The following is a 16964-nucleotide window of genomic DNA, read 5'->3' as shown; positions in this document are numbered from 1 at the left end:
TAGCTCTGCAATTTTTATGTCAAGTAGCTTTTTGTTAAGTTGTTGCAGTGATGTTATATATAAGGGTGTAACTGGGCTTTTTTCCAGTACAACACAAAAGGCGTTCACGTTTTAGGTAGTTATGGTAGGTTTCCATCCCAAATTTTAAGAAGCATAGGTGAAAAGTCGAGCGTCAACTGCTACTTCGCGTCCTCACAAATCTTTCGAAAACCGAGCAGTAGTCTAGGGCGCAGATGGCCAAACCCATTATACCTGAACCATTTCCAGAACATTTAATTGCCATTCAATTAAACTCTTAATTTATTTTGTATATTGATGTGACAATAAAGTCATTTTTGCAACATTACATTTTTGCGTCTGCGTATTCCTTATAAACGATACCACATGGAAAGGAACTCCTAATGGGATTCTTATCAATACCTCTTTTGGCTTATAGCAATATACGGTTAGGTTAGTATGCCTAACCCGCGGTTCCCAAACGCGTTATATAGGGACCATTCACTTTTCTACTTAATCCCTCCGCCACCTTGGATTTCTTTGTTGTCTTTGTTTCCGGCGCCATCTTGGATTTCATTGTCTTTTTTTTACCGTTATTTTTTTAAATTTATAAACCCTAACCCTAACCCCCTCTTACACCTACGCTAACCCTAACCCTAACCCCTCTTATACCTAGGTCACTATTCTAAAATCATTTGTGTCGGTTTGTCGGAAGTGTCCGTGCTTTTAAGTGTGTGTCTGATCGCTGCGGCCATCTGCCATTGTAGTTTTTAAGTTTGGGTAACCGTTAGATAACCGTTAGCTCGTTGCCAAAGGTGATTTAAGTATAAGTAAACATGATTTTAGAATAGTTCTTTAAACCTATTTTTGAACATCTCACACATGAGCTTCAGCCTCGATGTCGATTTATTACTCGACACGGATTCAAGCCTCCATGGAAGCGCCTTAGCAAAGAGACTTCGATTTGATCTATTAGAATTTTTTTTATAAAGTGTATTCCAAGTGCGATGTGTGGACTAGTTACAACATACACTTCCATGCAAATACAAGGTATGAATTGTTGCGTGGTTAAGAATCGAGATACGTCAAACAGTAGAGTAATATGATAGATAACAGTGTGATGATTGACCTCCAGTCAATCAACTTATCAAACTGAACAGTGATTATGAAGCAAAGGTGTCTGCGTTTTGACTGGGAGATTAAAGGATTAAATAATTATGTCTATCGATCTGTGTAGCTCTACATTCTCTCAGTGCATCACCCTAACCTAAGTGTTTGCTTTTGTCCATCTTAGCCGGCTTAGGATGGTAAGTAAGTTAGTAAAACCTGAAAAGTATTAAAGCTTAGCAGCTTGTGGGGTCGAAGTCAAGGCTCACTGCCTTGGTACTGGTTGTATGAGGCGAAGGACAGAAGACTGACCCCAGTCCACGGACTCGTCCGATGGACTGGGAATGAGCTAGCGTAAAGTGGACTTACCGTCAAAATCCTATTGCAAATGAGTTCTATTAAAAGCTCTACTATTTTTATACCTACATTGCGATACCATTTTCTTCAATCGATGCAACAAACTTCTCAAATAAAAAGTCAAACCACAATTAGTTTGAGTCGGCGAATAGCAATATCGTTTATCAGTCTACTTAGTTTCACTTGTGTCCTCTTCAATGATGCAGCGTGTTGCGCCTCCTTCAATTCTGCTTCGAGCTTCAATATTCACGCTTAGTTTAAGCGTTAGCGGTGTGTTGGGCTATGTATCGTGTGGTGTTGTTCTGTTTCGCTTTCTATCACCCCGCCGCGCTGCGGTACGTAAAATACATGCATTATTGAATCTAGACATCTTCAACTGTGAAAAGTCTTTGATGTACACGGTAAATATGTACTGAAACACGAAACAATGAATGTTGTTACTACTGGAAAAGAAGCGAAGGTATATCGTTGATAATATTTCACGGTCGTTCATGGTATGGTCTCGGCTAATTGAAATCCAAAACTAGACGCATGGCTGCGTGAACTCGGGCTTCTTTTGTTTGAAGTTGTTGTGAAATATGATAGTCCCGTGGTTAAAATTGTTCGATGAATAATTAATCAATTAAGTCATAGCGTGGCAGCACCCAAATGATTCGAGTTGAGAAGAATTTTACATTTAGTAAACTAAGAAAGTGAACACTTGTATTCCTGAGTTATTTTTAACGATCTTGTTTGAAAAGAATGCAAGATATTGGTGAAACTTGAGAAATATTTCGTATCAGTATATACTAAAACAGTGGATAGCGTTGAAGACGCGCTCTGATTGGCTAGTCAGACTCCGAATATCCTTTGCTATTTACCTCCGAGCAACTCGAGAAAAAATGACGTCCCGGTTTGCATCCATGACAAGCGAAGAAATCACTGAAATTAACGACGGTGGTGTATATTATCTCACTGTTTTAGTATATACTAAAACAACTATTGACCTCAGCGTCGGTGGTTAGCGGTGGATATTTACCTCGCCGCTTCACGGAATTAATAACTTTATTAACGTGTCAATCGTTCTAGTTTTTACAAGTAAAAACTAATTGGGGACACCTACTACGTAAACTAAACTAATAATTATAATAATAATAATAATAATAATAATAATAATAATAATAAGAAAAACTATATACAAACAATATAAAATTGATAAAATTAAGTTTTACATAACTCACAATTTTCACAATTATTTTTCGATACAACATTTGATAGGTCAAGGACTCTGACTTAATTTTTAAATGCAGTTAGAGAGTCAGCCAATTTGATTGATTTGTGGAGCTTCGACCAAATATAAGGTCCCAGGTACTTTAAGCTATGTCTTCCGTATGTAACCGTGTTTTATCTTGGTAAGGAGAAATCGTCTGCATTGCTAAGATTGTACCTACTTATGCCGCAACTAAAAAGTTCAGAAATATATGGTGGGACTAAATTAGTTTTAACTTTATACATAAATATCATGCCCTGGAGTCTGCGATTACATAACGTTGGGAGTCTTGCTTTATCTAGAAGTGCTTCATAAACAAATAAATATCCACCATAAATAAATAAATAAATATCCTCGGTAACTATCCACCACTAACTACCTCCACTTCGGTGAATAGTTGTTAATTATTGAGTTGTTCTGTAATCACTTTTAAGATCTAAACTTACTTCTGTCAGTTCAACAAACATCAACAGATTTTGGCAAATCATCTGATGGTAAATACTTGTTCAAAGATGAATTTTCATATAATCTCTTGCCATACTGAATAACATCAGATAAGGTGTTTGAATTCCAATAACTACATGATTTTATCGCAGAGTAACAGAGTGAATAAAGGCTGATAGTTTCGAAAGAAACTGTTTGGGGCTGCTTCGGTGGGAGTAACAAAATAATTTGGATATATCAACAAAGTTGAAGTGGTAAATTGGCCACCGTAACGATTACAAAAGCTGACATTTCGAGCTTTAGCCCTTCGTCGTCGCTGCCATGAAGGGCTAACGCTCGAAACGTCAGCTTCTGTAATCGTTACGGTGGCCAATCATTACCACTTCAACTTTGTTGATATATCCAAATAACAGAGTGAATGGACAGCCATCGCAAAACTCAAATGGAACTTTCTGGTTTCACAGGCATGACTCTGAAAAAGGGTGCTATTTTGAACTTTATTAATTTTAACCCCTTCCAATTCACATATATTATTGTTATGTATACTTTGAAAATAATGTGCTAAGCCATTCAGTGATGATACCTTAAGCAGCACACATGTACCTTGAGAATGGCATCTACTATGAATATCCCTTGAATGAGAATCGAATATTTTGAAGCCCATATTGTCTTTACAATAGATAGCAACTGCAGTACATCCTATTGTCACGACAAAATTGTTGAGATTTTCGGATAGAAGTGACTGAGGCCTAGTTCAGTCAAACGTCGAACTTTTCCTGTGCCGAACCTTATATCTATTTGGGTCGACCCTAATAATTAAGTTCGCCAGTTGATTCAGACGTCGAACTAAATTGCTGTCGAACTAAATAATTTGAGCGAGCCCTATAATAAAGACGTCAGTGGCTTTATAAATACTGTCTCGACAACGCTTCAAAATGGAGGAGAAAACGAGTGCTGAAAGTGACGATTTTGTTTTTCTCGCAAACGTCATTAGAGAGAGAAGAAGGCAACTCAGCATACATGTATTGTTGCAAAAACCTTGTTGCGAGGAGGAGACGAGTTTTAAATGTTGCTGTCTTGCTGCTGCTACTAATTTCACAATTGAACAACATTACTCAGTCCCTGGTCCAGTTCGTTCTTTTCGTCGAGTTAAGAGGAGTACCGGGATGGTGGGACAAGGTATGCAACACATATTCAGACGCACGATTCAAGAAAACGTGTCGAGTGTCGAGATCAACATTTCATTACATTCTGAGCCGTATTGAGCCGTTCATTACCAAGCAAACTGTTACTGAAGACCCGATCCCGGCAGACCTGAGGCTGGCTATTTGCCTATAAAAGACTATTGACCAACAGAAATATCTCAAACCAGCCGGCCGATCGAGCAGACATACGCACACGCTCTCGTATAAAGACCCGACATCCGTAACAAACTATCACCGATACTCTTTTTTCCCTACTTACCATTAGGGACTGGAACAGCTTACCCCTAAACGTTGCTGAGGCTCAATCTATAAATTCGTTCAGAGCCCAACTGGACATGATATTTAATTGCTATTTAAATTTTTATTATCTTTATTAATTGCTATTTAATTTTGTTCCTTGATTCTTATTCTTGGTGTTATTATAGTAGTATTATTATAGTATTTATTCTTAGTATTATCCTTAGTGTTATAAGGCCGCTGACCTTTTGCTAAGAGTCATCGCGTAGATGGACAGCAAGTATTTCCCTTGCAAACATGGGTGACAAAACCATTTACAAATGCAGTTTTGACAGCCCAGTATCGATATTTCAATTACCGTTTGAGCAGATCCCGTATGGTTACAGGTGCCTATGGCCAATTGAAGGGTAGGTACAGGGTTCTACTTCGCAAGAGTGAGAGCAGCCGAGATGTTGTTCGCATAATTACATTGGCATGTGAGGTGTTGCATAACATGCATACTGCAAAGTGATTCAATTTCCAAAAAGTTGGATTTGAGCTCTGATGGAAATGGACAAAAGCGAAACAGGGAGGAAATTGGAAAGGTACTACAGATGAGGGAATCCTCCAGTATCAGGGATACCTCTTTGAGGCAAATAAAGTCAGATATGCACTCTGCAAGAAACTGTGGCATGAAAAAGAAACAGGGGAAGTCTGTTAATAGTACCTACTGTGATAGCTGTGTACCAACAGAGGTGGTAATAATCTTCTTCAACAACTCTCATTCCATTCCCAGGGAGTAGGGTGGAATAAAACACAGGCATTAACCAGTTTTGTTTCCTAGTTAGTATAAAAGTAGTTTTATTGAGTTTTAATCAAACATAGGTTTTGTTCTTTTAAAAAATTTTAAAGATCATCTTTCTTAATAAATTTGGGTCACATTCCCAATAAACAAAATAATTAGTTTAACTTTTCTTTATAAGTTTGTTCCTGTTCTCAACATAAAGAACATTATTAAAATACATTGGAGTACATAATTTCCACAGTAACAAAACATAGGATTAACAGGTTTCTGTTTAACTTCCCTTTTAAAATTTTAGTCTTTAGGAGCTCTTCCCCCTTAATTTGTTCGTAACCTTTCTTGGGGTGGGAATGGATATTAGGTGGAAGTGGAGATGATATTGTAGTGAGTTTTCAGTGACTATATTTCACTGATCTCTTCGAGGTGAATATTTTGATATACAGATATTTTAATTAAGAGATATATAATGGATAGACTTACTGGTATTGATGTTGCAACAACAACAAGTTTATTCAGTATTACCATTTAGTTAAATGTATATTGGTCATCTTCCCAAACAAAATAATTTTTGTATTTTCCTTTCCTGTATTTTGCTCATAAATGTACCATGAAAATTTATCAACAGTAACAAAAATCTAACTGTAAGCATTACCATACATGTTGCAGTTCAATTTTATCCTTTGTTCCAGTGTTATTTACCCTTGGATTCAATCTAATAGCCAGAACATGGACCATTTCTAATCGGGAGCCTGCCACTTAAGCAAAATCAAATTGAAAATAACTTAAAACTTCATGCGAAGTGTGCTTCCTCTATCACCTTTACACACTGTCACTGGCTATGCTGATTCAAATGATTAATTTGCATTTGAGCCATTAAGGTCACTAAATATGGCATGATAGTGAAAAAACTGTGGGTTATTTCTTGTATGTACACATGCAAAAAGGCAATAAGTTTTCTAATGCTTTTTCTAAGAGTGAAGTCTCCATAGTACCCTGTAAAGGCAGGTATTTCCCTGAATCAAATGGAAAAGGGCCCCCAGAGGAAGACTCTGGCAGAAATGCTCGATTGATGTGGCTTTGTACCCCTCCACTCTGCCATGTTGGGTAAAGCCCTGTTGTGCCATATGCCATGGTGGGGGGTGGAGGCACACCATTAAAGCAATGATCATAGCTCCCACTAGCTCTGTGGTTGAGCATGAGCTGAAATAACTTCATCTGATGCTGACGTGACTTCTCCATTTCTTCTCTCATAAAATTCATGGGATCCTTGGTTGGGTCATTGCTCACCACATCTTCAACCACTTTCAGCACTTGTGAAGTAAGACTGTCAAGTTTGTGCTTCGAAAACTGCACCTTCTTGACATTCCTTTAGGGAACAAAAAGTCCACCATCAGAAGCATCTTCTCTGCTATGATCAGTGCCATCAAATGCATTGTTGGAGCTACCTGATGAAGAAGGCTCTAGAGCTAGGTCAGGTTGGCAGGAATCTCTCATTTCTACCACCTCAAACAAGGCATTAAACCATTTCCCATAACCACGATCTTCCTGGAATTGCTCTATGCCAGTTGCGGTTTTCAGTCAAAGCTGCCTGTTTACAACAACTGATACATTTCTTAAATTTGGTTCGCAGCTGTTTAACAGTAAATGCCACCTCATCACCTCTGGCTGATGCCCTTGCCTTCTACTCCTCCAAAATTTTTGCATAACCCAGACCCTTTTTCAGGTTCTTTGTATTGGTGAAAATCAATGTTGTTTTATATTCTGTGCTATTGACAACAATATTAATCAGATGCAGTAAATGGTTTGAACCCGGGGGTAACATGTGAAGGTGTAGTCTGATCGTCCGGGTGAGTGTAGTCCTGAGAAGGACTGTTGTCGGTGGCAGTGACTGACGTTTCGACAACCTGTGCGGAAGTCATCATCAGAGTCAAGTGAGTGATTGTTGTCAGTAGAATGTTCTTATTCCAGTTCGTGTGAAATGATCGGTTGGTTTTGCCGTGATGTTATTGGCTGTAAGACTCAAGTGACGTAAGTCGTTCGTGATTGGTCTGTTTCGGTCTGTCGGTAAAGCTAGGTTGTTCTTTTTCGGTCGTTTGTGATGTTTATGTCGTGAATGAGTCGTTTGTATGGGGCGGGTAGTTGTTGACATCTGTTTAGGGGAGTCTGTTCTAAGTTAGTAAACCAGCTTTCCAGAGTCAGTCGTTGAAAATAATCAGTGCTGTAGGTTAGGCATTGCGCAGAGTCCCAGTCAATGTTGTGGTTGGTAAGTCGATGGTGTTCAGCAATGTGATTGCTGACATCACCTTTCCTCGTCGCCCGTCTGTGTTCAGTCAGTCTTGTTGTGAGGTTTCTGCCAGTCTCACCGATGTAGGAGGCTTGGCAGTCGGAACAATTGATCTTATAAATCGTTCCCTGTCTGTTCCTCGGTTCGTCTTTGTCTTTAACGTTGGTTAGTAACTGACGTAGTGTGGTGATGGGTTTGTGGGCGACGCGGATATTGAAGGGTAGTAAGATGCGCGAGATGTTTTCAGACATACCTTTTATGTACGGTATGGTTGCTGTAGTCGTAGGGGTTGCGGTGTCGTTTGTTTCGGTGGTGGTAGTGGGTCGGTGAGTGTTTCGTCGGATGAAGTCGTTGTTGTAGTTGTTCTTCGTAAAAACACGGTGAAGGTATTTGAAGGTGTTTTTACGAAGAACAACTACAACAACGACTTCATCCGACGAAACACTCACCGACCCACTACCACCACCGAAACAAACGACACCGCAACCCCTACGACTACAGCAACCATACCGTACATAAAAGGTATGTCTGAAAACATCTCGCGCATCTTACTACCCTTCAATATCCGCGTCGCCCACAAACCCATCACCACACTACGTCAGTTACTAACCAACGTTAAAGACAAAGACGAACCGAGGAACAGACAGGGAACGATTTATAAGATCAATTGTTCCGACTGCCAAGCCTCCTACATCGGTGAGACTGGCAGAAACCTCACAACAAGACTGACTGAACACAGACGGGCGACGAGGAAAGGTGATGTCAGCAATCACATTGCTGAACACCATCGACTTACCAACCACAACATTGACTGGGACTCTGCGCAATGCCTAACCTACAGCACTGATTATTTTCAACGACTGACTCTGGAAAGCTGGTTTACTAACTTAGAACAGACTCCCCTAAACAGATGTCAACAACTACCCGCCCCATACAAACGACTCATTCACGACATAAACATCACAAACGACCGAAAAAGAACAACCTAGCTTTACCGACAGACCGAAACAGACCAATCACGAACGACTTACGTCACTTGAGTCTTACAGCCAATAACATCACGGCAAAACCAACCGATCATTTCACACGAACTGGAATAAGAACATTCTACTGACAACAATCACTCACTTGACTCTGATGATGACTTCCGCACAGGTTGTCGAAACGTCAGTCACTGCCACCGACAACAGTCCTTCTCAGGACTACACTCACCCGGACGATCAGACTACACCTTCACAATATTAATCAGATCATCCAGACTTTCTGGGCACCACTGAGGCTTGTGTCCTGGTTTTTTGCTGTTTTTTCTTGTTCCTTTTTCTCTGAAATGTTGAGGCACATTGCCAACTTCATCATTAGATTCCACATCCTCACCTGGGCCATCTTCATCCTCCTCAGTTTCGTCAGCTCTCTTTCTGTAGGGAAAAACATGTTAAGGCTTAAGATGATATCATGATAAAATCAGTGATCAATGTATTATCAATAAGGGCAATATATGTAAAATTACATATACATGAAAAAGTAAGCATACTTGACTTTTAAACGTATTTTAACTGCAATGACTCAAATACTTTAATACTGTAGTAAGAAGGCTCGAGAAGCCCTTGTATAGGATATACTTCAGATGTAAGGGATATACCAACTTGACCTTGTAGGATTTAACCCTTTAACTCCCACAGATGATTAACATGCAACTTCTCCCTTTAATATCCATACATGATCCAGCAAACAGGTAGCGAGAATTCTCAAATTTGTCAGGTGGAAGTTACCATGATTGAATGTTAAATTCTCATAACCAATTAACAAGGAAATGTGTAGCAGCTAGAGGGGAGAATTCACAATCAGAGCTAGGGAGATAATTGGTACGAAAGTCTGCTTTGCTCTTGAAAGAGTGTCCCAATCAAGCTGTTTTGACATGGGAGTAACATAACTACAATCTGAGTAGTCTTTAAAGACAAACCTTGGTGCTCTATGCTCAACTAGTTCCATTTTGGAAATATTCTGTTTAGTATTGCTGTATACGGATTTCACACAGAGCAAGCATACTCCAGTTGAGGATGCACAAATTCAAAGATAAAGTATGCCTTGGATTTGACATATTTGGAATAATCCGACAGTATCCTTCTTAGAAGACCAAGTGTGCTGTTAACCTTTCTACAAATATTATCAGAATATTGATTCCAATTAATATTATGAGTTACAGTTACTCCAAAATATTTCTTGGAGGGTGATTTAGCAGTAACAAAATCATAACTGCCCCTGGTTAGCTCAATGGATAGAGCGCTGGACTGTTGTGTGGGAGGTCGAGGGTTCGAGCCCCGGCCGGACAAACACTCAGGATCTTAAAATAATTGAGAAGAATTTGTTGCCTTTCTATAACATCAAGAAATGGTTAGATATTCTAGTCTTCTTGGATGGGGACGAATAAATGGAGGTCCCGTCTACTGCAGGGTTGGGGTAGGAGACGTTAATTTCCCACACACGAGATTACTGTGTCATGGATGTCCTCTCCTGGGGTGGGTTGGGAGGATTTATTAGAGAGCCATGTGTTAGAAACCTCTTTACTGGGTTAATCATGTATCTACCCTCTCGAAATAAATAACATTGTATTGTATTGTATTGTATTGTATTGCATTCATGAGATAATTTACTACAGGAATGGGGGCAACCTTATTAGTAATTCCCAAGTGATAACTTTTCAGGTATTAAAGTTTTGGCCATTTACATAAGCTGGCTAAGTCAGCATCAAAATCTCAAGTATCTTTTATCTCACCATACACAATGCTGTCATCTGCAAAGAGACGCATTGTAGACTGGATGTGATACCAAATGCAAACCCTTTTATGGAATCCTGCTTGTTAGAAGAATTTCTTGCTTCCTGAGAACTTTCCATCCTTTTGTAAGCGGAGTTGGAGAGAAAATTTTCACTTTGATCCTAACATGTCTTCTGGTCTCACCCACTGAGCAAACTGTTCTTCTGTTAACAATCCCAGGCTTATAGCAGCTTCTTTCAATGTTGTGCCTTCTTTGTGAGCTTTCTTTGCAATCTTAGCAGCATTGTCATAGCCAATATGAGGGTTTAATGCTGTCACCAACATGAGTGACTCATCACGCAACTGATTGACTCTATCCACATTGGCTTGAATTCCCACAACACAGTTATCTGTGAAGGCTACACAGGCATCTCCAATCAGCCGCGTTGACTGCAGAACATTTCTGACTATCATTGGCTTAAAGACATTTAGTTCAAAATGACCATTACTTCCACCAACTGACACAGCTGTTTGATTGCCAATGACTTGTGCTGCAACCATGGTAATGGCTTCACACTGGGTTGGGTTAACCTTACCTAATTGGACAAAACAGGAAACTCATTAACCCATTAACGTCCAGTGCGCCCGTATGCGCCCATGGGGACCCACACCCTTTCTACGCCCTGTGACGTCATCAATTTTAACTCTGGAGCACCAATTCGAGCATGTACTTGAACGGGTTGAAAATATCTTGCAGACGATACCAGAATGAGCGCAATTGAGTGCAGGAGATTGGAGAAATAGCCAAAAAACCGTGTCACTTGGACTGGAAAATCTGCACGAAGATCGTGTTTCACTACCCACCTACCTTTCCGAGCATGTGCTTTGAAAATAATGAGTAGTTTCTGAAAAATCTCTACACCAAAATGAAGCCTACTCAATTTCCAGCAAGTCATGAGAAACTTTAGGCAAGGAGAGGGGAAAAAAAGGGCAGGAGAAAGAGAGAAAAGTAGAAGTCGTAAGTGGGGCGTGACTTTTCAACCCAAAAACTATGTCGAAATTTCGCTCTCTGCGCGTGCCCCAGATTTTCAGGCCGCCATTTTGCATTTGGATCGAAAGGCCGTCGAGTGCACGAGCTGTCAAGTGGTTTTTGGTAAGTTCGAGCTTTTAAAACCCCAACAGTGACCCAAAATCTGCTGGACTAGCTTCAAAACACAGTTTTCCACAAAAGCTGCGGCCTTTAATGGGTTAAGTTATAATTATTTTCAGTAACAACTTTTTCATTGGGTTGTTGAATGCAAGCAGGGCAGGGATTGTATTGGTTTTAGACTACTTCACTCTGTGATTGGTCCAGGAAACTTGTGCAGCTCTCTTGACTGATCAGATGCAAAACTTAAAACTAATCATGACTTGGTCACACCTGTTTTTTTACTTAAAGAAGATTACTTGTTTTTTCTTTGAATTTTCACTGGCTCCTTAGTGTGTTTTCCTCCTTTGCTTCTCGTGATTGTCTGATACATGTACACTATACATGAAGCAGGGTTATTCTAAGGATTACGGTCTCTCTGCAGTAAGTAGAGAACGACCATTGCCAAAACTGATGTATACATCATGTGGCATTTTCAGCAATTTTGTGTAAATGAAACAGTTCATTACTTTAGTGTCATGAACTGTGTTGTTACCTGGCATGATACTGCTCCCAGGTTCATTCTCAGGAAGTGTCAGCTCACCCAACCCACAGCGAGGACCTGATCCTAAAAACCTGATATAATTTGCAATCTTCATCAAACTACAAGCTACCACATTCAGTGCTCCATGAAGTTCTACCATGGCATCATGAGCTGCAAGGGCTTCAAATTTGTTTGGTGCACTAAAGAGAAATATGAAGATAAAAAAATGTAATTATACCAGATACTGGTAATTGTGATTGGTGTCAACTATTAAAATAAAGTAAAGGAAAATATTTTCCAATGATGAAGATGGGGTGCTAAATTGTTTTGTCTTTAAGGTACATTATTTTCCACATTAACAAAGTACAAATCTTTAAAGTAAAGAAAAAAAAATTGCTTAACTTCAGAAAGCTACATGCCAAATGGCAACTGCTTTTGACAACTTGCAAAAAGTTCAGGGCTCGACGCTAACTTTTCAACTTAGTAGCCAAGTGGCTAGTGACATCTTAGATGTTACGACGATTTCAATTTGTTTACTAGCCTAACTGGCTAATGGAAATACAAAACCACTAGCCAAAACTGAATTTCTACTAGTCTGTGGCTAGTAGGTTACTGTTAGTGTTGAGCCGTGAAGGTTACTGAAAATAAACCATCCTAAACCTTTGGAAGGTATCATACAGCAGTATGTGGAGTAATATATTTATTAAATATCACTTGTCCAATTCACACCTTGTGAATGGTAGCTTTGTGTACTCTGCAATCTTAGCTGACATCTTTTCAGCAAATCCTATTTTTGTGTTAAGCCCTGTACCCACAGCTGTTCCACCGATGGCCAGCTCATAAACTCTTGTAAGGGTGCCCTCCACCCTGGCAATACCATACTCTATCTGTTTAACATAACCACTGAACTCTTGGCCTAAAGTTATGGGTGTGGCATCCTGTAAAATGAAAACATGTTAAACTTTTAAGAAGGTGACTAACAAAATCCCACATCTGATGATCAAAACATTTCTGTTAATTTACTTAGTTTTAATCAAGCAAAGAACACGGTAGTTCTGTGTATCAACCAAAAAAACAATAGCCAACTAATGTTCATTTTGCAATGCAACCTATTTTATATAGAACATGGCCATGGGAAGAATTTTATTGGGATTCTTAACATTGGAAGTTGGTAATATTCATGCTATTAAAAGAGAAAAAGAAGAAGAGAAAGCATCAAACTTCCTAAGGATTTCACCAATCTGTAACAGGTAATTAGTATGTGGCATGATAATGGTCTGTTAAAGAAGCAAGGTCGGACAACTCACTTGGGTATGTGTTCTACCAATCTTAACAAGATCCTTGAAATCTGTGCTCTTAGCCTGAAGTGCACCATGAAGCTTTCTCAGGCCTGGTAACAGACGTTCGTGCACCTCCATTGCTGCTGCTATATGCATTGCTGTTGGAAATGTGTCATTTGAGCTCTGAAATCAACAAGATAAAAATTGTTATTGCAGCATAAGGAAGATACTATTACTGATAACAATGATCCTGGGAAATATTCTTGAGACAAAAAAAATCAACAATTTCAATTATGACCACCCAGATCCTAGCCTTTCCTCCCATTTGCAACGTTCACTGAAATCATGGAAACATTCTGAACAGACCGCCACTAAAGACTAACCATGTCAATAGGAGAGATATGTAGTAGCTCACCAATTTATTAGAGTTTGGATCTTTGATGTCATTCCTAGGGACTCTAGCCTTTATTTCACAGCATCAAAATTACACCAAAGTAAACTTAACTTCTAACCTGGCTTTTAGATACAATGAATATATGAAGTTCATATATTTAAATATATATGTATAAATATATACATATATTTAAATATATATGAACTTCATATATTCATTGTATCTGATTTATCACTTTCACGGGTTTATTACGAATCAACTTAACGGCCTGCTCCCAGTTGGCTTGTTAGCTCAATTGGTAGAGCGCTGCACTAGTATCGCAGAGGTCAGTGGTTCGAATCCTGTACAGGCCTGATTTTTTTCAGGTCTGATTTTTTTCAGGTCTGATTTTTCACTATTGCATAGATAGCGCTATCTACTGCAAGGATCGTGCATCATACAAACCTGGCTTTTGTTGACGTGATCATTAGGATGGACAGGTTTTTTTGATCCCATCTCACCGCCCATCAGCTCAATGGCACGATTACTGATCACTTCAGTAACATTCATGTTGGACTGTGTTCCAGAACCTGTTTGCCATACTACCAAAGGAAAATGGTCCTTTAACTTCCCAGATATCACCTGGAATCAAAGAAACTGCATTAACCGCTGATAATATTTATCATTTATTACTCTAAAAATTTGCAGCATTGTTGGGGCAAGTATCGCAAATCACAAGATAGCTGCACTGCTTGATCAGCTTGTACTGCAATACCATACACAAGTAATGCAACCAGAAGCAATTACTTATTCCCATAAATGGGATCCTAGTTTATTGCATGTTATTTCCCAGATATTCACAAAGTTTCCTTGACATTTGATGGATCTGGTCTTAAATTCCGAGTTAGAGACAGGCTCTATGAAAACTTTGTGTGTTGCTTGAGAAGGTAACAAAATTTCTTATTCAAGACCCACCAGTGAGCTCTGGATGAAGCTTTCATTGTGCCAATAGTATTCAAATGTAATGACTTATTAATCCAATGTTTCTAACCTCATCTGCTGCCTTCATGATGTTATCAGCAACATTTGCATCCAAACCAAACTCCTTATTGACCTCTGCAGCTGCTTTCTTCAGGAAACGAAATGCACGAATCACTGGAGCCTATCAAAAACAACACAAACAACTGTTAGAAACTGAGAATTACCAGCCAGTATTAAAATCTCACACTAAAAAATGTCACTTAGCTGTTCTCCTGTATTTCGTTTCCCTCTAAATTCAAAAGTTTTCTTGGTCGACTTTAAATTTTCCTCACCTCTTTGAACCCGAAGGTATATTAAATATCTTACTAGAGTAATCATGTTTTCTTGGTCTGCACTGAACCTTACCTTTTTCATTAAAATCTATGGCCTGCACTCTTCATGCTTGGGCCATAAACCCAGGTAGAAAAAGCTAGGTTTAAAAACATGCCGTAAAGACCTTTAACTTGGTTAGTGAGAGATACACTTCCAAAGTTCATAAGCATAAAGTGAAAACTATCCTAGGATAACTTAAGATGTGATTTGTGAGAGAGTATCGACATACTGGCATATGTTCAGTTTCATCACCAATTGGAAAATTAAGCTTTGATCTTGCTGTCTGGGCTCCATAATATTTTTCAGCTGGAACTTCTATTTCTCCAAAACTGTCAGTCTCAATCCTTGCAGCCTGTTGGCCAAAAATAAATAAATTCTTTTCATTAAATATATTTAACTGTGTCCCTTCTTAGAGTGACCAAGAGAGAACTTCTCATTGCGATACCAACACCTTTGCAACTAAACAGGTGACAAAGAAAGAAAAAAAATATCAAGCGAGACATTTTCTTTGATTTAACACCTAAACAATTACTCAAATTAATTGTGGAGCCATTTGTCTTAAGCGTAAAGGAGAGCGCGTATTTTGTGTAAAAATATTTTACGTTTCGCTCGAGTGCGATAACTGCGCGAAATGCATAGCTTACCATATTTCGTGACAATAAGACAGGGCTTAAGTCTAGTTTCTGACGATGGACAAATATTCGCGAATCTCTGCTGAGCGTACGCAACACCGAACAAATCCTGTGTGCCATACTCTGTGAGTAATTTAGAGCTAGCGATTGCAACAAAATGGCCACTGGTGGTCAGCGGCTGGTAACTTGGAGCTTCAGAGGACCTACGGGGACTGGGAAACTTCAATAACGATCACCCTGAAGATTGGGACAGCATTTGACACTCATGCCCAAAACTATAATTATCAAAAATTTAATAATTTAATTATAACTCCATATAGGTCTGACATGAACTAATAAAATCGATAAATTGCTGGAAAGCTGGAAAAAAATTAAGATGGCTGCGCTGGGAGATAAAGAGTGACGAATTTTATTATAAAACCCTTCAAACATTTTGAAAAGGGAATCAAATTCAAATTTGACACAACTCTTTTCCCCTCAGATGAATAAAGGGGATAAGTTTCTAAAGAAACTGTGTTGCTGCGTCAGTGGTGGTAACAAGGTAATTTGGTTTTGTCAACTAAGTTGATAGTGTAAATTGGTAGCTGTAAAGGCTCTAAAAACTGACGTTTTGAGTGTTAGCCCATCTTCAGAGGGAACGAAGGGCTAACGAAGGGCTAGCGCTCGAAACGTCAGCTTTTAGACTCTATGGCGGCCAATTTACATTATCAAGTTAATTGATAAAACCAAATTACCTTGTTACCCCACCGACACAGCAACACAGTTTCTGTAGAAACTAACCTCCTTTATTCATTGATAAAACCAAATTACCTCAATTCCCCTCATTTTCTTATCTTTTCTCCATAACCGCCTCAGCATGACCCCCTCCCTCCCCTCCCCCGTCACAAAAACTTGGTGTCAGACCTCCTGTTTTCTCGGAAAGGGCGAGTGATTAGCATCTGCTGGATCATCGAATACCAGGGATTTATGCGTATTAGTAAATATAGTGTGATACCAGTGAAACAACCAAAAAATACAAAAGTTATGGGCATGATTTGCATTGGAAAACCTAAACCTGAACTGACGCAGTTTGTATCACTTTACCAAAATTTATAGACTGAACTAAACACCAGAAAACTGAGTTTTATTTGTACCTTGACGAATAAAGTCATAAAGTTCTATTCATACCAGGTTAAGATCTTATAATTTAGAGGTTTCGCGTGTGTTCTATAAAATGACTGATAAGCTATCTGGTAATGAGGC

The 16964-nt window shown here is 39.1% G+C and overlaps 1 protein-coding gene and 1 pseudogene across 2 annotated transcripts; both read right to left on the bottom strand.

Annotated features, from left to right (window-relative positions):
• Positions 1 to 5535: 5535 nt before the first annotated feature.
• LOC148727687 (uncharacterized) lies at positions 5536 to 10638 on the bottom strand (annotated as a pseudogene). The gene is made up of 3 exons (XR_016002233.1): positions 10499 to 10638; positions 8913 to 9076; positions 5536 to 7168 (listed from the first exon to the last, which is right to left on the bottom strand). The product of XR_016002233.1 is annotated as an uncharacterized LOC148727687 (transcript).
• On the bottom strand, positions 10586 to 15916 carry LOC148727686 (fumarate hydratase, mitochondrial-like). Its single transcript, XM_088762454.1, has 8 exons — positions 15735 to 15916; positions 15320 to 15442; positions 14789 to 14899; positions 14203 to 14379; positions 13392 to 13547; positions 12814 to 13022; positions 12097 to 12284; positions 10586 to 11010 (listed from the first exon to the last, which is right to left on the bottom strand). The coding sequence occupies exons 1-8, from the start codon at positions 15840 to 15842 to the stop codon at positions 10586 to 10588; spliced, it is 1497 nt and encodes a 498-aa protein (XP_088618580.1). The 5' UTR covers positions 15843 to 15916.
• Positions 15917 to 16964: the final 1048 nt, after the last annotated feature.

This window comes from Stylophora pistillata, chromosome 6 (genome assembly GCF_964205215.1).
Source record: "Stylophora pistillata chromosome 6, jaStyPist1.2, whole genome shotgun sequence".
Classification (NCBI taxonomy): Eukaryota; Metazoa; Cnidaria; class Anthozoa; order Scleractinia; family Pocilloporidae; genus Stylophora; species Stylophora pistillata.
This window is presented reverse-complemented; position numbering and strand designations above follow the sequence as displayed.